This window comes from Trachypithecus francoisi, unplaced genomic scaffold (assembly GCF_009764315.1).
Source record: "Trachypithecus francoisi isolate TF-2019V2 unplaced genomic scaffold, Tfra_2.0 Lachesis_group12, whole genome shotgun sequence".
Classification (NCBI taxonomy): Eukaryota; Metazoa; Chordata; class Mammalia; order Primates; family Cercopithecidae; genus Trachypithecus; species Trachypithecus francoisi.
The window spans coordinates 68,744,131-68,766,841 of NW_022681457.1; the positions used below are offsets into that span (position 1 = coordinate 68,744,131).

A 22,711-nucleotide genomic window follows, 5' to 3' on the forward strand; every position below is an offset into this window, starting at 1 on the left:
ATAGGCGCCCGCCATTATGCATGGCTAATTTTTGTACTTTCAGTAGAGACAGGGTTTCACCATGTTGGCCAGGCTGGTCTCAAACTCCTGACCTCAGGTGATCCACCTGCCTCAGCCTCCCAAAGTGCTGGGATTACAGGCATGAGCCACCGTGCCCAGCCTCTATTGCTTTTATATGCTCAACAAGCTTTCCTAATTTTGTTTTCTTTCTTTTCTTTTTTTTTTTTTTTTTGAGACGGAAGTCTCGCTCTGTCGCCCAGGCTGGAGTGCAGTGGCGCGATCTAGGCTCACTGCAAGCTCCACCTCCCGGGTTCAGGCCATTCTCCTGCCTCAGCCTCCCGAGTAGCTGGAACTACAGGCGCCCGTCACCACGCCCGGCTAATTTTTTTTTTTTTTTTTTTTTTTTTTGAGACGGAGTCTCGCTCTGTCACCCAGGCTGGAGTGCAGTGGCCCAATCTCAGCTCACTACAAGCTTCACCTCCCGGGTTCACGCCATTCTCCTGCCTCAGCCTCCGGAGTAGCTGGGGACTATAGGCGCCCGCCACCTCGCCTGGCTAGATTTTTGTATTTTTTAGTAGAAACGGGGTTTCACCGTGTTAGCCAGGATGGTCTCCATCTCCTGACCTCGTGATCTGCCCGTCTCGGCCTCCCAAAGTGCTGGGATTACAGGCGTGAGCCACTGCGCTCGGCCAATTTTGTTTTCTTTTTTGAGACTAACAGATAATGGCAACAAGCTTTCTTTGTTTTCTTTTTTTTTTTTTAAAGATCTTGCTCTGTCATCCAGGCTGGAGTGCAGTGGCTCAATCATAGCTCACTGCTGCCTCAAACTCCTGGGCTCAAGACCACCTCCTGAGTAACTGGGACTACAGGTGCACACCACCATGCTTGGCTAATGTTTTATTTTTATTTTTATAGAGACAGAGTCTCGCCATGTTGCCCAGGCTGGTCTCAAGCTCCTAGCCTCAAGTGATCCTCCCACCTTGGCCCCGCAAAGTGCTGGAATTACAGGTATGAGCCACCACACCCAGCCAACAAGATTTCTTATCCTACTTTATCTGGTGAGTATTTAGCTTCAACCACATAAAATTGCCAATACTCTACAATGTTTCACCTACAAAAATGGCAAGTTCATGTGGTTCGACCTAATATTTAGCAATCCCCCCTTCCCAGGACACACAGCCTGGACCTAGGACCCACCCACCCCCAACCTGGCCAATCAAAGCATTCCATTCATTCCCTTGGATGCCTCAATCAGTGCAGGTGTTGCCATGTGACTTCAGCCAGACCAATAAGAGCCCTTCCCTGAGATTTTTCTCTTAGGACTAGAGATTCTGCCATTTTATCTCTGGGCTCTGGAAAGATTGAGTGTGTGTCTGTAAATAAATGACCATTTTCCCCACCACATGCAGATGAAAGGGATGAATCTGAGCTGAGACAAGCAAAGAAGAGAGATGCGTAGGGAGAGTGTCTTGGTGGGGTTGAGTCTGGGTTCCTTTCTCTAAAGCCCTGTTCCTTGTAGCTTTGCAATCCCCCACAACTTTTTTTTTTTTTTTTTTTTTTGAAACGGAGTCTCACTCTGTCACCCAGGCCGGAATGCAGTGATGTAATCTCGACTCACTGCAACCTCCGCCTCCCGGGTTCACTGCAACCTCCACCTCCCGGGTTCAAGCGATTCTCTTGCCTCAGCCTTTCAAGTAGCTGAAATCACAGGAACCTACTATGCCCAGCTAATTTTTGTATTTTTAGTAGAGATGGGGTTTCACCATGTTGGCCAGCCTGGTCTCGAACTCCTGACCTCAGGTGATCCGCCCACCTCAGCCTCCCAAAGTGCTGGGATTACAGACATGAGCCACCGCGCCCGGCCTTTAATTTTTTTTTTTTTAATAGAGACAGGGTCTCACTATGTTTCCCAGGCTGGTCTTGAACTCCTGGACTCAAGTGATCCTCCCAACTTAGCTTCCCAAAGTGCTGGGATTATGTGTCAGTCACTGCGTCCAGCCCTCAATTCTGTTTTGAAGGTAGGCATACCTCACCCCAAAGCTGGGGTCTCCATGGAAATCAGACCACATACCATCCCTGGTGAAGACCCTTCATTGGCTTCCCACGGCTCCAAAGAATAAAATGTTAACTCTTGACCACACCTCACAAGGTTCTGTAGAACCTGCTTGCTTCTCCCACCTACTCTCCTCTCACTCTCCTCACTTCAGTGCAGACACACTGCCTCCAACACATCAAGCACACTACTTCCTAAGGGCCTTTGCACATGCTGTTCCCTTTGCCTGGAATACTTTTCCCTGCTTTTCTCACAATGAATTTATTTAGCTCCAACATCACCCTTCTTGACCCTCCCATCTAAAGTAGGCCTTAAAGTCATTCTCTATGCCATCATCCTGTTTTCATTCTTTGCATAGCATTTATTTACCACTGGACATGCATTATTTACTTGTGTTTGTTTGTTTGTTTGTTGGATGTCACTCTGCCGCGCAGGCTGGAGCACAGTGGTGCGATCAGGGCTCATTGCAACCTCAACCTCCTGGATTCATTTAATTGCTTATTTGTTTATTTCTCCTCCCTCTGGAATATAGGCACCACGGAGCAGGGCTTTCTTGTTTTGTTTCATCTATTGTTCACTACAATAGCCTCTACATAGGACCAGTTACATAATACATGCTCAATAAGGCTTTATCAAGTGAATCAGAGACAAGATTCCTGATGGTTCTGTGTCCAGGTTGGAGGCAGTCAGCTTTCCAATCATGGCTCTGCTGTTAACTGGCTGTGTGATCTTGGACATGCTTCTTAACCTCTCTGAGCTTGTTTCCTCATCTTGAAAATTGTGTGCACACACTGCATATACCTCTGCAGGCTTTAAATGCAGTCACGCTTATTATTGGAGTAACTCCATTTCCTGAGCATTATGTGCCATGCACTAGGTTGCATGCTCTTTATCTGTGCATCAGGGAGGGTTTGGGAGCGCTGTGCCTGGCTTGTGAAAAGCCCTCAGTACCTAGGAGTCTTCATGACTGACACAGATGAGGGTGGTTGGGCCCCTGAGTGAGGAAGCCTCCCGGCCTGTGATTCTCTGGTGCCTCTGTCCTAGCTGCCTCCCACCCTGTCTGCCTAGATCCATCCCCCTCCCTCCTGCTCTGTTTCTATTTCTGTCTTTCTCTCCTCCTCCCCTGGCCTCAGGGGGCCCCTGACTGGCAAGAAGCCTTTCTCCTTCTTCCCCAGGATCAGGAAGGTGTTTTCACTGCAAGGCCCCTGCAAGGGCTGGGATGTCTGTCCCTCTCCTCTCCCCAACCAGCTTTCCTTCCGCAGCCATAGCCCTCAGCCTCACCTGAGAAACTCCTCTCCCCACACCATCCTCCATGTCCTCCGCCAGGGTCCCTCAGATTCCAGGCGGAGCAACACAAGACCTCTTATGCCTGCACCCACCAGGCTGGCTGTGGATATCCAAGTTCAGCTAAGGTCATGGGGGCCATACCCCAGCCGCCGGACACAGACCCCAGAGGCAGCATAGTGTAGGGGTACAATCAAACTTCCAGCTCTGCTATTTATTCATGGGGGGGATGGAGGGACTTGGGCAGGTGACTTCATCTCTCTGTGGTTCAGGTTCTTGTCTGTAAAATGGGACGAAGGATCAATCTACCCTACTCCACTGAGTTGTGAGGTCTCAGCGGGTGGAATGAATATTCAATAACTGCTCAGCAGTAGAGCGCTCTAGTTAAGGGTATTGAAGGATGGCCCGGCGTGGAGACTCACGCTTGTAATCCCAGCACTTTGGGAGGCCGAGGTGGGCAGATCACAAGGTCAGGAGATCGAGACCATCCTGGCTAACACAGTGAAACCCTGTCTCTACCAAAAATACAAAAAATTAGCCGGGTGTGGTGGCGGGCACCTGTAGTCCCAGCTACTCGGGAGGCTGAGGCGGCAGAATGGCATGAACCTGGGAGTCAGAGTTTGCAGTGAGCTGAGGTCATGCCACTGCACTCCAGCCTGGGCGACAGAGAGAGATTCTGTCTCCAAAAAAAAAAAAAGAGTATTTAAGGAGTTCAGGGAATGTCACCCCAAAATATGGCACCCTGGTATGCTGATTATTTTAAATTAAAGGCACTTACAGATCCACAGATGCTGGAAGAAGCTTTCCTCTGATGTCTTCCTATCTGCCTAAAGACCATAACCCACCAAAAAGAACACAAGTGCCTTCTGTCCTCTCCCTGACATTTCATTATCTTTAACAGGAAAAAAAGAGAAACGTAACTACATCTGGACGGACTTTGTCACAAGAAATTATCTGTCTGTCAGGCTCAAATTCCAGAGACATTTACAATTTAATTTCTATCTCCTGGATCCATTTATTTTCCCCAAAATCATTTATTACCCCTCAAAATTGCCTACCTTTTCCCATCTCCCCTTTCCCTGTGAAGAAAGGTATATGAGCATCTAAACCTCACTGGGTTATTGGGTAATCACTTCCCTGTGATTTTCCCAGTGCATGTTAAATACCTTCCGTATGCCTTTTCTCTTGTAAAATCTATTGTCAGCCCATTCCAGTGACATTTCAGAGTGAAAGGGAAGCTATCTTTTCACCCCTACAGTAGAGACTCAGAAGTTGGCCTGCCTGCCTTTTTAAATCCCAGTTTTGCCACCTTGGGCCAGTTACTTAACTTTTCTGGGCCGAAATTCCCTCATCTGGAAAACAGGATAATAATACCAATGTCCTAGTGTTGTTGTGAGAATTAAATGACTTAAGTGCTTGGCACATAGTAAGTATTCAGTTAAGTGTTTGCTATTATGATCATTTTATTTTTGTGATTATTCCCCACCTCTAAGTCTCTCAGAGGATAGAAGCCTGTCTGCCAGTCTCCCTTGGCCCTAGTTAGTCATCTTCCTTCATTCTCACTTAGAGTCCTTATGCTGCAATCTAGGTCACCCTCCCCAACACATACACGTACACACACACACACACACACACAGACACACACACAGGTCAGCAGGGCCTCAGACACAGAAAAAAGTTTAATTCTGCTGCGGCGGGTCCCGGCTCTGGTAGGGAGGGGGATTTGGTTTTGGATTTTGTTCATGTGGGGATTTATTTGGGAGAGTCTGGTCCTTCCAGTGGGACCTGCCCGGGAGAATGAGTAAATAGAAGAAATCAGGAGAGACAGGGAGACTAGACAAAACCAGGGAGGGCCGAGGGAGAAGAGACGACAGGACAGAGAAAGGAGAGGCAAATAGGGAAAGACAGGCACGACAGACAGACGACAAGAGGGCAGGATAGAGACAAACGAGGGAAACAGAGAAAGGGGAACCCCAAGCCAGACCCGACAGGACCAGGGATGTGAGTGCAATGGGGTTGGGGGCTTTGGAGGCCGCCGCGGGACAGAATAGGATCTAGTCCAGCCAGATACAAGAAATGGGCCCCTCGCCCCGGCCCCGGGTGCCGGGCTGGGGGAGGGGGCTCGTGTCTCAGTGCTGCAGTGTCGGGGGGGCCCTGCCCCTCCCCGCGCTTCGCTGTGTAAGGCACCGGCTCCAGCGAGGTCCGCGAGCGCGCGGGGGGAGGGGTAGGAGGGGGGTCGAGGAGTCCGTAGGGGAGGGGAGGCCCGCAGCCGGTCCCCGAACCCCTCCCCGGGCACGGGGGCGTGGTCTCAAGCCGCAGCCCGAGGCCGCCCCGCCCCTTCCCGGGGGCAAGGGCGCGTCTCCACTCCGGTCCAAGGTCTTGGCGCTGCGATTTCTCCCAGTCCCGCCCCAGCGTCCGTGCGGCTGGGCGTTTGGTCTGTGGCACCCGGGCGTCCCGGCACCCGCCCGCCGCTCACACGGTACTCTCCAGCATCCATTCGGTGCTGGTGAAGGCCAGGCGCGCCCTGGCGGAGCCCAGCCCCAAGTCTTCATCCTCCCCGGCCGCGCCCCCTCCAGCCCCGTCCAGGTGCGGCGTGGACCGGTGACGCTTTGTCCGCCGGGCGCGGCGCGGGTAACTGTGGCTCTGGAATAGTGCCCCGTAGTCCCCGTCGAACGAATAGCGCTGCTGTGGCCTCGGCCGGGCCGCGGCTCCCCCAGGAACCAGAGCTAGGGTAGGGGGCGCCGAGGTTGGTGGCCCCAGGGCGCCGGATCGGCTCCTTCGAGGGCTCCCTGCGGCCCGAGACTCCTCCCTGGAAGTTTCCTCGGATGGCAGCAGGCACAGCGAGGTGGCCGAGCCGCCCAGAGAACGTCCAAGGACTGCCTCCGGCTCCGCGGATGCCGCCTCGGCCGCCATGGCCTTGGCCTCGACGGCAGGGGCGGCCTGGGACTCCACCTCGCGCAGCGCCTGGTAGCGGTCCTGGACCGGCAGGGCAGGGGCCTGCACCGCGCCTGCGCCGTTGGTCTGCGAGCACACGTGGCTGACCCGCGGGGGCGACCTGGAGCCCTTGACTCGGCGGCTGTCCCCGTCGCCATACACTTTGTAGCGGATCATGAGCAGAACGATGAAGACAAGGACCGAGGCGACGATGACGCCCCCGATGGCGATGATCATGGTGCCGCCCAAGAAATGGGCCCTCAGCGGGCGGCAGGGCGCCGGATCACCAGCCGTGGTGAACTGCACACAGCCCACTACTCGCGTTGCCGGCAGCGCGGTGGCCCCGTCGTCGTAGACCGCCAGCACGCACAAGTCGTAGGCGCGGCCCGCCGCCAGGTCATTCACCAGGAAGGTCTGACTGGTGGACGGGATCATCCTGCAGGAGGGGGCGGGGTCAGGACGGGGTTAGTCCCACCCCCCGAACCACGCCCCTTCGCTTTATGCCCCGCCCATGCTGAACAGTGGGGACTAAACCCTGCTACTGAAGTCTCACCCGCTACTGAGACAACAGCAGCAATTCAAGCCCCGCCGCCATCAACATATTCCCACCCTTTCAGGACCCCTCATCTGCATGCCCCGCCCTCAGACCCACCTCCTGGTTGTGTCCCATCAGCCACTGGGACAATATATCTATCATTCATATTACCTCCTCTGCATATCCCGGCCCCTGCAGGGGAGAAGTGCTATGGCTTTCAAGCCCTGCCCTCAAGGGACATGCTCCCTAGCTATGTCTCACTCTTGCTAGGACAACTACCATCCAAGGTCCTTCATCTAGGCATTTTACCCCAAAACTGGGCCAACGATACTGGCCACCTCCCCTTTTCTGCATGCCCCATCCCCCACGCAGGTGGACACTAAGGTCAACCCACAGCGCCTGTCATATTTCCTACTGGAACAATGGATGCTCTTCTAGTTCCTCTTTTATACATATTCGTGCCTTTCAGGGAAAACCATGATGCAGGTCACTCCCCCTCATCTGCATGCAGCACCTTTGGGTAAAACATCTAGCTTTGGCCGGCTGCAGTGGCTCACGCCTATAATGCCGCACTCTGGGAGGCTAGGGAGGGTGGATCACCGGAGGTTAGGAGTTCAAGACCGGCCTAGCCAACATGGTAAAACCCTGTCTATACTAAAAATACAAAAATTAGCCAGGTGTGGTGGCAGGCGCCTGTAATCCCACCTACTCAGGAGGCTGAGGCAGGAGAATCACTTGAACCCGGGAGGTAGAAGTTGCAGTGAGCCGAGACCACGCCATTGCACTCTAGCCTGGGCAACAAGACTGAGACTCTGTCTCAAAGCATGGTGGTACACCCCACAATGGCCCACTAGGGATGGTTCCCCTACTGTGTGTAGGCCACATCCAGACTGCAGGCCCTGCTCCTTGTCCAGATATTAAAGGCAACCACCTCATATGTTCATGTGCCACCAGAAGTCACCAAATCACGCTACCAGGTAAGTTTCTTCCATAAAGGGGTCAAACGTAGCAAAGCACACACCATATTCCTTTCTTGCTGTAGGCCCCGCCCCTCGAATGAAGGCTAGTATAGAGAAGTGGTTAAGATGATGACAGAGTCTGGGGGCCAGACTGCCCGTGTTTGAGTCTCTCCTCTGCCACTTGCTAGCTCTGTGACCTTAGGCAAGTTTCTCTTTTGTTTTGTTTTGTTTTGTTTGAGACAGAATCTCCCTGTGTCACCCAGGCTGGAGTGCAATGACGCAATCTCGGCTCACTGCAATCTCTGCCTCCTGGGTTCAAGCGATTCTCCTGCCTCAGCCTCCCAGGTAGCTGAGATTACAGGCACTCACCACCACGCCTGGCTAATTTTTGTATTTTTAGTAGAGATGGGGTTTTGCCATGTTGGCCAAACTGGTCTCAAACTCCTGACCTCAGGCGATCCATCCACCTCAATCTCCCAAAGTGCTGGGATTACAGTCATGAACCACCATGCCTGGCCAACTTCGCCAAGTTTCTTAACCTCCCTGTGCCTCATTTTCCCTAAATGGGGATGATAATAATTCCTACATCATAGAGATGGCATAAGGAATGAATGAGTTACCATAGCCAGGACCTGGCACCTAATGATATCATCATTAGCTTGCATCCCACCTTGTGTTGGCCAGTAACCCTTGCTGTGGCTCACACTGTCCAGCCCATTGCATTCCTCCCATCTATAAGATCTATCCCTCTGGAGGGCCGTTCCTACTAGGCCTTGGCCCTCTTCTGTTGGGCACACCCTTTCCACACTGTGGGCCACGTCCAGCCTCAGCTAAACCTGGACTGCCCGGTCCACATTGATTTGCATGGCCAGGATGCAACCTCACAAGCTCTCCTCTCAGGCAAAGACTCTTGGTGGGTCCCGGGAGACAAGGACCACCCCTTCCTCCTCATGGGACCATGCAGAACAAGTTCCACCCCCTCTGACAGGCCACGCCCCCACCTCCAAAGTCCTGCTTATCTCTCCAATGCTTCGCCTTCCCCTCAAGCAGGACCACCTTCTGGCCCTGAAGCTCCACCTCTGTCATCCAACCTCCAGGAGGTTCTCCCACTACCAACAGCCACCCTCCCACCAAAACACTTCCAATCAGGGCCCCGCCCTTTCATAAAGGTCCACCCACTTCTCCAACTCCACTCTACCCACCCCTAACTGCCATTTCAGAGACCACTGCCACCCACCCCAGCCACCCTCGGCCACTCTGGCTTTAAGCCTTCCTCCTCCTCGCTTCATCTCTCCTCTCCAGAGCTCTGGATTCCACTTGCTCCTTCCCCTAAATAGCCAGTTGCTAGGGGCTTCCCCCACCCCTTTTCAAGGACAGAGGCTGGCTCCTTAAGAAAGCTTGAGCCCAAGTGTCTCTAATTGGCTGCAACATCGAAGCAAGCAGCTAAGCAGGCTTCTGGTTGGCTGTCACCTCCGCCCATGACAGCGTGAGGAAGTTAACCCCTGCGGCACCATGGCATAGGAATCTGCAGTGGGAGTTAGAGAACTGGGACTGGGGCCCTACAGGGAAGAGAAGAGTCCCAGGGTCTGTTGCCCAGCTGGGACAGGGGGCCACCAACACCTGCATCAATGCAGGGTCTGGGGGCTTGTGAACCTCCCCCACCCCACCATGTGGTGGCCATGGGTCAGAGCAAAGGAAAGAGGGACAGAGAAGTGGAGAGTCACAGAAGCTAAGAATTATTTACAGAAATATATTATCCATCTCCCCTCCAAGCAGTGGGTGCCCAACAAATGTGTGTCAGAGTAAAAGGACAGCTTTGCTACTTTCTGTGTGACCTTGGGCAAGTGACATCCCCCACTGAACCTCAGTTTTTCTGTCTGTGAAATGGAGAGAGGGTCATCGCGCCTTCATAGTGGAGCTGGGAAGATCAAATGAAGTAGCAAGCTTGGAAGTTTGTTGTGAGGGTTTGTGTTTTGTTCATTTGTTTGTCCTTATGCTTGTAAGGCTGGGCCAGGATCTAAGCTATCTCAGTAGGCCCAGGGCCTAGCACAAGATGGGCACACAGTAGGCATCTACTCAGTGTTTGGTGACCAGAATCAAGAAGAGAGGGAAATTAGGAAGACAGAGACAAAGGAAAAAGGAGGCTTTTTTTGTTTTTCCAGAGGGAGTCTTGCTCTGTCGCCCAGGCTGGAGTGCAATGGCGCGATCTCCGCTCACTGCAACCTCCGCCTCCCAGGTTCAAGCGATTCTCCTGCCTCAGCCTCCTGCATATCTGGGATTACAGACGCGTGCCATCACATCTGCCTAATTTTTGTATTTTCAGTAGAGACAGGGTTTCGCCATGTTGGCCAGGCTGGTCTCAAACTCTTGACCTCAAGTGATCCGCCTGCCTTGGCCTCCCAAAGTGCTGGGATTACAGGCATGAGCCATTGCACCTGGCCAAGAGGTATTTTTTTCATTCAACCAAAACTGGGAAAGCACCTACTATGTGCCAGGCCTATGGCCAAGAAAACACTGGAAAGGTAGAGATGGAGGCCAAGAGGCAGGTTTCTCAGTGAAGATCTGACAGCCAGGAGCTGGGGCTCTCCACAGGTAGGGAAACAGCTCCAGCCCCTCTGGGCATCTCCATGTGAAGCCAGGCACAGGACTGAAGCATTTAACTGGTGGTCTACAATGTGCATGAGGGAGGCAGAGCTAGAAGGAGAGACATCCATGTGGCAAACAACCATTTATCAAGTGCCCACTGTGTGCCAATTCTATGGCAGAGAGCCATACCAAAAAACTACCAAGATGGGCCAGGTGCAGCGGCTCACACCTGTAATCCCAGCACTTTGGGAGGCCAAGGCAGGAGGATCCCTTTAGCCCAGGAGTTCAAGACCTGGCTGGACAATATAGTAAGACCTCGTCTCTACTAAAAAATTTTTTAATTAGCCCAGTGTGGTGGTGCATGCCTATAATCCCAGCTACTCTCAGGAGTTAGGAGGACTGCTTGGAGCCCAAAAGTTTGAGGCTGCAGTGAGCTATGATCATACCACTGCACTCCAGCCTGGGGTGACAAAGCAAGATCCCGCCTCAAAAAACAAAAAAACAAAAAAAAACTACTGAGATGGAGAGATATAGCAAGGCCAGGGCTGTAACTCATAATGTACTATGGGCCACCACCTGTTGGGTTATGAGCTCCCTGAGGACAGGGACTGGGTGGTTTCCCTGTGTCCCCAGCACCCAGCTCAGGACAGCTTTGCACAAAGCAGGGGCTCTGTGCCTAATGAGGGCAGAGAAGGTAGAGAACAGAGAGGTGAAAGCCAGAGAATAAGGAGGTGATGGGAGAAAATAATTCTTTTTTCAAAATGTCTGTTGACACCATACGGTTTGTCCACACGAGGGCAATGGCTTCAAATCCAAGGGAGGGTGGAAATAACATATTTTTCTCATATGTTTTGTTTTCTGTTTCTGTAATGTACCCAATGTGTTGGTACAGTAGTACTGGTATATAATTTATAAATATAAACGTCACTGTAGGCCAGGTGCAGTGGCTCACACCTGTAATCCCAGCACTTTAGGAGGCCAAGGCAGGCGGATCACTTGAGGTCAGGAGTTTGAGACCAGCCTGCCCAACATGGTGAAATCCTGTCTCTACTAAAAATTCAAAACTTAGCTGGGCATGTTGGTGGGTGCCTGTAATCCCAGCTACTTGGGAGGCTGAGGGATGAGAATCGCTTCAACTGGAGAGGTGGAGGGTTGCAGTGAGCTGAGTTCCTGCCACTGCACTCCAGCCTGGGCAATAGAGTAAGGCTCAGTCTCAAAACAAACAAACAAATAAATAAATGTCACTGTAGGCCGGGCGCGGTGGCTCAAGCCTGTAATCCCAGCACTTTGGGAGGCCGAGACGGGCGGATCACGAGGTCAGGAGATCGAGACCATCCTGGCTAACACGGTGAAACCCCGTCTCTACTAAAAAAAAAAAAATACAAAAAATTAGCCGGGCGAGATGGCGGGCGCCTGTAGTCCCAGCTACTCGGGAGGCTGAGGCGAGAGAATGGCGTAAACCCGGGAGGCGGAGCTTGCAGTGAGCTGAGATCCGGCCACTGCACTCCAGCCTGGGCGACAGAGCGAGACTCCGTCTCAAAAAAAAAAAAAAAAAAAAAAAAAAAAAAAAAATAAATGTCACTGTAAATGTGTGTGTGTATTTCACGCTCCAAAATGTTTAACTGAAGAGGTGCACAATCAGATTGCTTTGGGGAGCAGTGATATTGACCATGAGCCCCATGAGGCCAGGGTTCATGCTAAACTCAGTCATTTTTAGGACTCCAGTGCCCAGCCCTGGTCGGGCTCATGTAGGTACTCAGCGAATATTTTCTATAAGCATGAAAAATAGAGACAGTAAGAAATAGAGGTAAGAGGAGACAGGGCACAGGAGGGCGGGGACAACTCTCTCAGCCATCTAGAACCCTGGCTGAGCAAGAAGGCCAAGGGAATGGGCAGGCGGGAGAGAAGGTCCCCCTGGGCTTGGGAGGAGGCCCTGGGACTGCAGCACCCGCACCCACCTGTAGACGAGGGAGTCATCAACGGAGCTGTTGTACTGAACCTGGTACATGCGTATTCCGGGCACCGGCCTCTGGGCTGGCCAGCGGATGAGCACGGAGTTCGAGGTGAGCTCGGCTGCCACAAGCCGACGCTCAGCCGCAGAATCATTGGCACCTGGTCGAGCCGGCGTGGCGATGTCAGAGGAGCCGGGCTCGGTGAGAGGCGGCGGGGCAGCCGGCGGGGGTGCCATCAGAGGCAGAGGTACCACGCACACCTCCACGGGCGCCGTAGCTTCCCCAGCGGCATTGGAGGCGATGCAAGTGAAGGTGCCACTGTCCCTCAAGGTGGTGATGGTCACATCCAGCGTCCCATCCCCCCGGACCCGGGTCCGGCTGGAGTTCCCCAGCAGCCGCCCATCAGGTGCCACCCAGTGCACCACCGGCTCGGGGTCACCCACCGCCCGGCAGCGCAGGCTCACTGCCTGGCCTTCCACCACCAGGGCCCGGCCCCCCGCCTGCCGCGTGATCAGCGGGGGCTCACACAGGAACTCCTCCTCGGGGATGGACCAGAAGTAGCGGTCGGTGAGGTGTTCGGGCGTGGCGCAGGTCTCTAGGTCATCCTCGCGCGTCAGCCGCCGCAGCCAGAGCAGCTCGCAGTTGCAGTGCAGGGGGTTACCGCCGAAGCTGACGGTCAGCGGCGTGGGCGGCTTGGGCCCAGTGCCCTGCGACCTCAGGAAGAGCCCGTCGGGCGGGAGTTTATGCAGGCGGTTGGAGGTCATGTCCAGGCGGACCAGCTTGTGAAGCTGCACGAAGGTCCCCTCCGCGATGTGGTCGATGAGGTTGTGGTCCAGCGTGAGGGTGTTTAGGTTCACCATCTGGCCCACCGCCTCCCACGGCAGGGCCTCCAGGTTGTTGTAGGACAGGTCTAGGTCCTCCACGGTGGACAGGAAGGCGTCAAAGGCCGCCGACTCCACCCGGCGGATCTGGTTGTTTCCCAGGATCAGGTGGCGGAGATTGCCCAGGCCGCGGAGCTGGTCGCCCCGCACTTCCGCCAGGCGGTTGCTGTCCAGGTGCAGGGCCCGGAGGGCACGCAGGTCGGCGAAGGCGCCAGCCGCCACCTGGCCGATGGTGTTCCGGGAGAGGGTGAGGTGCACCAGGCTGGTCATGTTGGCGAAGTCTCGGCGGCGCACGGCCGCGATGAAGTTGTCGGTGAGCCGCAGCTCCACCACGCGCCGGTCGATGGCGGGCGGCACAAAGAGCAAGCCGGTCTTAGCACACAGCATGGTCAGTGTGGGCGCCACGTTCTGGCAGATGCAGCGGCCGGGGCAGGGCTGGCCACGAGATGCCCCCGCCCAGAGCAGCAGCAGAAAGGGCAGGGCAGCGGGCGGCGGCGAAAGGAGGGCCGAGGAGAAGGGTCCTGGAGCCATGGTGCAGTGGGAAGGCAGGAGGGATGGGAGGTGAGACCTGCCGGGAAGGAGCCGGTTACCCAGGCACGGGACTTGGCCGCCAGGGGATGTCTTGCTACGAGTCAGACCTGGATCCCTCCCCTATCCCTACAGCTGGGTTCCATAAGATGGTGAGAGGACCCATTATCAGCTATTAACAACAGATTACAACATTTCCATGCTGGGCACGGTGGCTCACGCCTGTAATCCCAGCACTTTGGGAGGCTGAGGCAGGCGGATCACCTGAGGTCAGGATTTCAAGACCAGCCTGGCCAACATGGTGAAAGCCCGTCTCTACTAAAAATACAAAAATTAGCCGGGCGTGGTGGCGGGCGCCTGTAATGCCAGCTACTTGGGAGGCTGAGGCTCGAGAATCGCTTGAACCGGGGAGGTGGGGGTTGCAGTGAGCGGAGATCAGGCCATTGCACTCCAGTCTGGGCGACAGAGCAAGACTCCATCTTAAAAAACAAATAAAAATAAAAATATTTCTATACTGGTTGATAGATTACTCTTGCCCCTACCTTGCGTGTCCCACCGTCACCTCTGCCCCTCCTGTAGTAGCTCCCAAACCTCTCATGATCTCCCAACCAGAGTGGTGACACCTGGCCCAGCCTGGGCCCTCCAGTACCCACTAAATATTCTAAAAAATCACTGTTAACTATGGTTTAAGGCCCTGGCTGTCCAAGCCATACTCCCTAGCTCCAAATACCAGCTCTGATACTTACTAGCTGTGTGACCTCCAGCAAGTGTCTGAACCTCTCTGATTCTCGGTTTCTTCATCTGTAAAAGGGAGATAGAAACAGGCCTTACTTCTGTGAGGATTAAATGGATTGATGAACATAGCATACTTAGAATAGTGCCAGGCACATAAAATATGCTTATTACATGTCAGCAATCATCATCATGATCATGAAGTGCTTAATATGTACCAGGCGTAGAACAGTGCCCTATTATTGAGAGTAAGTACTTTGAAATCAAACGGAGTCAGGTTCAAATCCTGGTTCCCCTTTTGCTAGCTCTGTGACCCCCAAGCCAACGATTTCCCCTAGCTAGGCTATAATTTCTTAATCTGTAAATTGGGATGATAACTGTACCATCTTCATTCATGTACCACCGAACATGCCTGGCATACAGTAAGTACTCAATAAATGTTAAGGGTTTCCCCCCTCCCACCTCTGGCATTGGCAGGGAGAGTGTGAAAGTGGGAGGGACTGAGAAGAAACACATCAGAGTCTTCCAGTTCAGCCTCAGGAAGTCCTTCTCTGAGGTCTGGTTTCATCCCGGGCTCAGCTGAGCTCCCAAGCAGGGCAGACTTTCATGCTCACATCTTTGGGTACACACAACACACACACACACGCACACTCTCTCACACACTCACACTCACACACTCACGCTATGTCTCTGCTCCAGGCAAAACCTTCCGGCAGGGATTCCCCCTGCGGCGGCTGCAGCCCACGACATGTCAGTTCCCATCACAACACAGGGTGGGCGGGGGGTGAAGAGGAAAGGATGGGAAGGGGGCGTCCCTGAAACTGTTTTCACCCCACCCTGCCCTGTGTCCTAGCCCCTGCTGGCCTACCTCCTGGGAATCTGTGTTTGGGGCTATGACCTTAGGTGGCTTTGATCTTTCTGGCCTTGGGGAGGGGGCCTGGGACTGAGACCAGGAAAGTCAGAGAGAGAGGTGAAGAGAGACAGGGAGAGACTGGGGGAGGGAGAAGTGGACTGGCAAAGAGAGAGAGACAGATTCAGAGAGAAACAGAGAGACAAAAAGACAATGAGTCTGAAAGGAAGGTGAACAGACAGAAAACTGAGAGCGAAGAATGAGACACAGAAAAGAGAGACACAGAGATGGAAAGAAAAATAGAGACAGTATTAGAGAGACACAGACAGAGGAGGAAAGAGCGACTAAGGGAGACAATGACCAGGCTGAAGGCAGAAAAAGAGGCTGGATCGGGGTGTCCTACCATCTCTGAGTTCATCCCAAACCTGTCCTTCGCTCCCTATAGATCACTACTCTACAATGTACTGGAAACTCTGGCCTAGAAAGGGAGACTCCAGAATTAGGAGCCCGAGTCTGCACCTGCTTGGCTGCGGGGTCTCCAGGACTCAGAACCCCAGTCTATGAAACAGAAGTCCAGAGCTTTGCCTCCAACAGCTGGGTGGGGACTCAAATGGAGGGAATAATAATAGCAATGGGAAATAGCTAACATTTATGGAGAGCAGTGCAGCACTGCAGGACAGAATCCACCCTACTGCCTGGGCTCAGACCTCACCTCCCCACTGTGTGACTTCAATAAAGGGACTTCCCCTCTCTGTGCCTCGGTGTGCTCATCTGTCAAATGGGAATAACAATGGCACCTACTTCATAAGGTTGCTATGAGGATTCAATGAGATAATATTTTATGACATGCTTAGAATAGTTCCTAACAAAGTAAACACTACATACATGGGAGCTGCTGCTATTATCATTATTATTATTATTATTACTATTATTATTATTAATTTATTATTTTCTCCAGCTTTCTCAGCCACCAGCAGGCCAGGCTATCAGGAGATCTTCCCACACCCATGCACACGCATACACAAAATGCAAAAACATATTCATTCAACCCTCTAAATGCAAGGATCATTTCATATCTTGACATATTCTTGTATCCTTTACTGATATCATGAGGAAACCCTGCTTTCCCAACCACCTTAACCATCCTGAGAATGAATGTCTCTTGGCCTAAAACCGCTACCTGTACCCCAGAGCCACCTGGCCACCGCAAGCCCTCACCCAACTTTGATGTTCCTGACCTTGTCACCACTCCCCAGCCTTGGGCAGAGTGGTGGGCATCTGGTCCTGCAGGAAACTGTCATCCCCTGAACTGAAATCCATGCAAGGCAGGGTTCCAGACCCCCAGCTGGCTGACAGCGAGCCCCATCACCCCACATCTCTCTCTCTCTGAAGCCTTACGGCTCTACTCACCTCTCTTCAGGGAGTCAGGGCCTGGGCCAGCACCTGCAAAGGAACACAACCACCTTGTTAGCATCATTCTGGCTCTTCTCTGGGCACCAGATCCTGCCTTGGAGACCATCCCAGTCAAGGAAGTCCCTGGTGTGATCACTCTCTCAGTCCTCCTGTGGCGGGTTTTGCATAGTCTCACAGGAACCCAGAAGTCCTCTCTGGAATCCTAGGAGATTAGGCCTCAGGGCTGTTCACCCGCAAAAGCCCAGGAGTCAAGGACTTTAGCGCTTTGTCCTCTGGGGTTTCAGGAGCCAAGAACCCTAGCTCCCTCCTCTCTCTGACCCAAGAGTCCAGACCAGACCCCTGGCCCTTCTTTAAAACCCAAGAGTTTACATCCCAGCCCCTCAACTACAAAGTCCTGAAAGGTACCAAGAGCTGGAGAAGGCCAAAGTTTCCCATCCTTGCCATGATACCGTTGCCCACACCAACATGTGTGGCCATGTCAGAACCCACACAAGCCCACAACCCCAGTCTCTACATCCAGATTTCTATGAATACAGCAACATGATCTGTGTGCCCGCCGCCCTCTATGGGCATTTGGCCTGGCACATGGACACACTGTATCCAGGGACCCCAGCATACCAGAGGTCATGCCACATGGGCCTCAAACCCACTGAGCCCAGAAGTAGGGACAGCCTTGTGCCAGGGCACAGACACATGTGTCCTTCACATACATGTCTGAACACACACAACCCCACTCCCCAGAGACCAACACCAAAACACAAACAGACAACATAGATGGATACACATCCTCAAGGTTGACACACCTGCATGCAACAACACACGTACAAGACTGACTCTGCCATGCACGTTCACACACACAAATGCACAAATACAACAGAGAAACTCATGTGCCCCCTAACAGACAACCAGGTACATGCATTTACAACATATATACCTTGCACACTCACCAGCACACAGGGGCACACACATCTAACAAACACACACACACCTGCACAAAGACACACAAGTGCACACTCTTACATGCCCAGACACACTCATACAACTTCACACATCTCCACGTTGCAAAGTTGATACAGCACCACGCCAACAGATACACACCTCACACACACACACACACACACACACACACACACAGAACCACAAGCATACAGATAGGAGGTTGATCCACACTGGAACATGCACACAGGCACAAAAAGATCCACCTTTGCAGACACACCAAGATGTTCACTCATAACAGACACATGCTCACACAACAGTCCTGTGATTTACACACTTAACAATGCACAGAAAATACTGAACCACAGTAGCATAGTCAGTAGACAGGCCCGGATTCACACTCACACAGTCTTGGACACACATCCCTCTCAGCCCTGAGGCACCCCCCCCCACCCCACCTACTTACTTCCCAGGCCCAAGAAATCCTAACATCCCTCCAGCACATTCAGCATCCTCCCCCTCACACCCCCAAAAAACCAGGGCACAAGCCAGGCCAGAGGTTAGAGTTCAGCAGGTGGAAACTCAGGATTTGGGGGTTTGAGTCCTAGATCACCGTTTCAAGGAGATCCTCCCACCAGCAGCCCCAAAGGTCCCCCAGCCTGGCCATCAGGATGGAGGTAACTCTGGCTCCATCTGCAGATGTCTGGCCGGTGGGGGAATTAGGGTGGAGTGGGTGGGGAAGGGCCGGGTCTTCGCCCCCCAACCCCCACCTCAGGGCCCATCTGTCCATTTCTCGGCCTCTCATCCCCTCTCCATCTGTCCACCTCCTGGCCGCCCATCCCCCCCCTCAACCACCGGGAAGGGGAAGACATGGCCGCTTCCCCGAGGACCGCTAAGGACCCCCCAGTTGACATGGACCGAGGGAGCGGTGAACTCCCCTCCCCCAAATCCACACCGAGGCCTGGACCCACAAGGCGCCGAGCCTCAGCCCCCAAGCCGGCAACCTGCCGTGGACTCACAGATACACACCCTCGGAGACATACAACCCGCAGACACACACACACACACACACACAAATGGACACCCGAGCGGGCACACCCGGCTCCCCAGACCCGGGGATGGACATCCAAGCCGGACACAAACACCTAGCGCAGCTAGCCGCGCACGCACACGGGCTTGGGGGGACCCACACCTGGGCACACAACCCACGCACACACACACCTGCACACAGCCCCTCCGATGGGCGCGCGACAGCCCCCAGACACACAGCCGGAGGGGCGGCCGCTCGGGGGGACACGAGTGCACAGCCGGACACGCCGGCCCGGCTCGACACCCCGCGCACACCCGATGGCCACACGGGCAGGGAGCCGCACACGCCGGCGCCGGGCACACACAGGGCCGCGCGGGCGCACGCCGGGCCCGCCGCAGCGCCGCGGACACACACTCGCACGCTCGCACGCTCACACCCGCGCACACACCCGCGCCCCCGCCCGCCGCTCTCCGGCCGCTGCGGGCCGCGCTCACCCAGCCCGGGGGGGCCCCGGGCCCGGCCCCGCCGCCGCCGCCTCGCTCCGCGCCATGGTGGGGGGAGGGCCGGGGGAGGGGGCGCGGTGCCGCGGGGCCGCCTCCCTCCCGCCTCCCACCCTCCCTCCCGAGCCGCCGCCGAGCTCCGCCCTCCGCGCCGCCCGCCGCCACCGCCGCCGCAAGGGGGGAGGGGGCGCCGACTGGTGGGGGCGGGCGGGCGGGGCGGTCGCACACCCGGGATCCCCGCCCCGAGTCCGCCGCAGACCCCTCTCCACTGCGGAGCCACCGCGGGCCCGCCCCCGACCCCTCCCCAGCCCCACCCCCAGCTCTGCCGGCCTCCACGGAGACCCCCCCCAGACCACGCCCCAACTGGCCTGGGGACCCCGGATCTCCCCACAGAGACCTCCGATCACGTCCTAATACCCAGGGGACCTCGGATCAGGCCTCACCTCTTTTGAGAACCCAGGCGATGTCCTAGGGCCACCCAGGACCACAAATCATGCCCTGCTCTCCTGCTTGATATCAGACTATGACCCACACACTGTCAGGAACCCCAGACCATGCCCCGGAACCCAGAAGAATCCCAAATCATATCCCAGCATCCAAGGGAATCCAGACCACCCCACCAGCAACCCTAAATCATATCCCAACATTCAGACGGACCCCAAGACCACACCCCTTCCCTCAGGGACCCCAAATCATACCCTAACATCCAGGGAAACTTCAGACCATATGTCAGCCAAATCCCAGATGGTGCCTGACTCCCTCTGGGGACCCAAACCACATTCTAGAGCCACCAGAACCACAAACCATATACCACTCCTTCTTGGGGACCCCCAGCCATGTCCTTCTACCCTAAAGGATTCTAACCCATTCCCTTACCACCAGTATGAACTCCAAACCATGCCTAACTTCTAGGGGGCCCTAAAATGTCTCTTATCCCCATGGGAGACCCTTAAACTTTCCCCATTAACCCCATTAGACCCCAAGCCATCTTCAACCCCTTTGGTGAACTTAGACCTTTCTCTCTCCTTCCCCTCCAAGACATCCTTTGGTTCCCAAAACCCCCCAGTTAGCCCCATTTTTTCCCACCCCCCTACTAGTCCTGTCCCCTTGAGGACCTGTCTCCTTCCTGCTCCGATTATTTCTCTCCGACCCTGAAAGTTCTGCCTCCCTGTGACTTTCATGGAGCCCAGAATGCCTTGCTCCTTCCTAGTTCAGAACCCTTTGCACATCCCCTGTCCCATAGCTGAACCTCACCCCTTCCCTCAAACCCCACTGAGTATCTCAGGCCACCCTCCTTCTCTTTCTGAGATATTCACAGGGTTCCTAAACCCAGCAACTTCTCCCCTAAAAATCTGTGTTGTTGAATGCAATGCCCCAGATTCCTGGGGTCTCAAACCCTTCTCACTTTGGATCCCACTGTACAGAGGTCCTCCCCTAAACCCCTTTCCCAATTTTTTTTTTTTTTTCTAGACAAAGTCTCACTCTGTTGCCCAGGCTGGAGTAGAGTGGCATGATCTTGGCTCACTGCAATCTCCACCTCCCAGGTTCAAGCGATTCTCCTGCCTCAGCCTCCCTAGTAGCTGGGATTGCAGGTGTGTAACACCACGCCTGGCTAATTTTTCTTTTCTTTTCTTTTCTTTTTTTTTTTTTTTCTTGAGACAGAGTCTTGCTCTGTTGCCCAGGCTCGAGTGCACTGGCATGGTCTCCGCTCACCAAAACTTCTGCCTCCCAGGTTCGAGCAATTCTCCTGCCTCAGCCTCCTGAGTAGCTGGGACTACAGGCATGTCCCACCATGCCTGGCTACTTTTTGTATTTTTAGTGGAGGTGGGGTTTTACCATGTTGGCCAAGCTGGTCTCGAACTCTTGGCCTCAAGTGATCTGCCTTCCTTGGCCTCCCAAAGTGCTGGGATTACAGGCATGAGTCACCGCACCCAGTCTAATTTTTCTTTTTGTTTGTTTGTTTGTTTTTGAGTCAGAGTCTCGCTCCATCACCCAGGCAGGAGTGCACTGGTGTGATCACAGCTCACTGCAGCCTCGACCTCCTGGGCTCAGGTGATCCTCCCATCTCAGCCTCCTCAGTAGCTGTTAGTTTTTGGTTTTGGTTTTGTATAAATGGAGTCTCACTATGTCCCCATGCTGGTCTTGAACTCCTGAACACGGCGGTCATGAGCCACTGTGCCTGGCCTATTTACATGAAGCTCACCCTATCCCCCAGATCAAGCTCAGCTCGGCAGATAACTCCTTCCAGTGAACCTTAACCCCACATGCAACTCTGAGATGTCCCTGGGGACACTCACAATTCTCCTAGTCTCCAGACTCCACCCTTCATCGCCACCACCCACGCAGCATCCCCACCTCCCACCATGGTTGCTAGTGCTCCCTGCTGGAGCGTGGGGGTAGGAATAACAACAACAACACAAGTGAACACATATACAGCACTATTTATGTGTCAGAAATGATTCTAAGGGTTTCACATCTATCACTTCATTCAATCTTCACAACAGCCAGATGAAGAGGTCCTATTACCATCTCCCTTTTATGGATAAGGGAAATAGAGGCACAGAGAGGTTCGGTCACTTGCCCAAGGTCGCACAGATAGCACGTGGCAGAACAGGGTAGGGGTAAAGGGGAAAGAGGGTGAGGGCAGGCCTGGGCTGGACAGGAGTAGAAAAGAGAGGGAGAGAAAAAAAAGATAATAATAAGAGAGACAGAGATGGAAGAAGAAAGAAGCTGAAACCAAGGGAGATATGCCTTATTCATACAGCCAATTTGGCCCTGTGAGCTCCGGCCCCAGCTGACCCTATTGCCTCAGACTCCCAATGTGCTGGGTTTACAGGCGTGCACCACCACTCCTGGCCCCTCTTTCAGTTTTAATGACGGCTTTTCTTTTCTTTTTCGAGACAGGGCCTCACTCTGTCACCCAGGCTGGAGTGCAGTGGCATGATCTCGGCTCACTGCAACCTCTGCCTCCTGGGCTCAAGCAATTCTCCCACCTCAGCCTGAGTAGCTGGGACTACAGGCGCCCACCACCACGCCTGACTAATTTCTGTACTTTTAGTAGAGATGGGGTTTTGCCATGTTAGCCAGGCTGGTCTCGAATTCCTGACCTCAAGTGATCCACCCACCTCAGTCTCCCAAAGTGCTGGGATTACAGGTGTGAGCCACCACACCGGACCGCTTGTTCAGTTTCTACGATGACTTTCCTATTCCTCCAACACACCAGCCCACAGCAGCAGCCCCTGAGCATATGCACTCTTCTCCCCTTTCCATGGTTGCCGGTTCTTTCTTTTCATGATGGTCTTAAATGTAATCCCTTCAGAGAGACCTTCCTTTTCCATCCCCAAATTACAGACACCATCCCTACCTGGGCCCCCAACCAGCGTTCTGATGTTACTTTGAAATACATTTTAGAAGAAGCAGAAGGAGGAGGAGGAGGAGGAGAGGAGGAGAAGAGGAGGAGTAGGAGGGGAGGAGGAGGCGGAGGAGGAAGAGGAGGAAGAGGAGGGGGAGGAGGAGGGGAGGAGGAGGAGGGGAGGAG

The 22,711-nt window shown here is 54.0% G+C and overlaps 1 protein-coding gene across 3 annotated transcripts; it reads right to left on the reverse strand.

Annotated features, from left to right (window-relative positions):
• Positions 1-4,997: 4,997 nt before the first annotated feature.
• On the reverse strand, positions 4,998-19,451 carry LRFN1 (leucine rich repeat and fibronectin type III domain containing 1). Of its 3 annotated transcripts, none has more exons than XM_033226162.1 (5): positions 19,168-19,451; positions 16,705-16,737; positions 14,459-14,513; positions 12,310-13,752; positions 4,998-6,707 (listed from the first exon to the last, which is right to left on the reverse strand). In XM_033226162.1, exons 4-5 carry the CDS (start codon positions 13,713-13,715, stop codon positions 5,810-5,812), a joined length of 2,304 nt encoding a protein of 767 aa, XP_033082053.1. In that variant the 5' UTR covers positions 13,716-13,752; positions 14,459-14,513; positions 16,705-16,737; positions 19,168-19,451; the 3' UTR covers positions 4,998-5,809. The 3 variants fall into 3 exon arrangements, with proteins under 3 accessions (XP_033082053.1, XP_033082054.1, XP_033082055.1); XM_033226163.1 differs by lacking the exon at positions 19,168-19,451 and adding an exon at positions 18,865-19,083; XM_033226164.1 differs by lacking the exons at positions 14,459-14,513; positions 16,705-16,737; positions 19,168-19,451 and having other exon boundaries at positions 12,310-14,001.
• Between the last annotated feature and the right edge of the window lie 3,260 nt (positions 19,452-22,711).

Excerpts from the sequence above, each read along its gene's own strand:
- LRFN1 (XM_033226162.1), bottom strand. The coding sequence starts at position 13,715 with ATGGCTCCAGGACCCTTCTCCTCGGCCCTCCTTTCGCCGCCGCCCGCT. Across the intron at positions 6,708-12,309 it reads GATGACTCCCTCGTCTACAG|GATGATCCCGTCCACCAGTC; the intron begins GTGGGTGCGGGT and ends CCCCTCCTGCAG.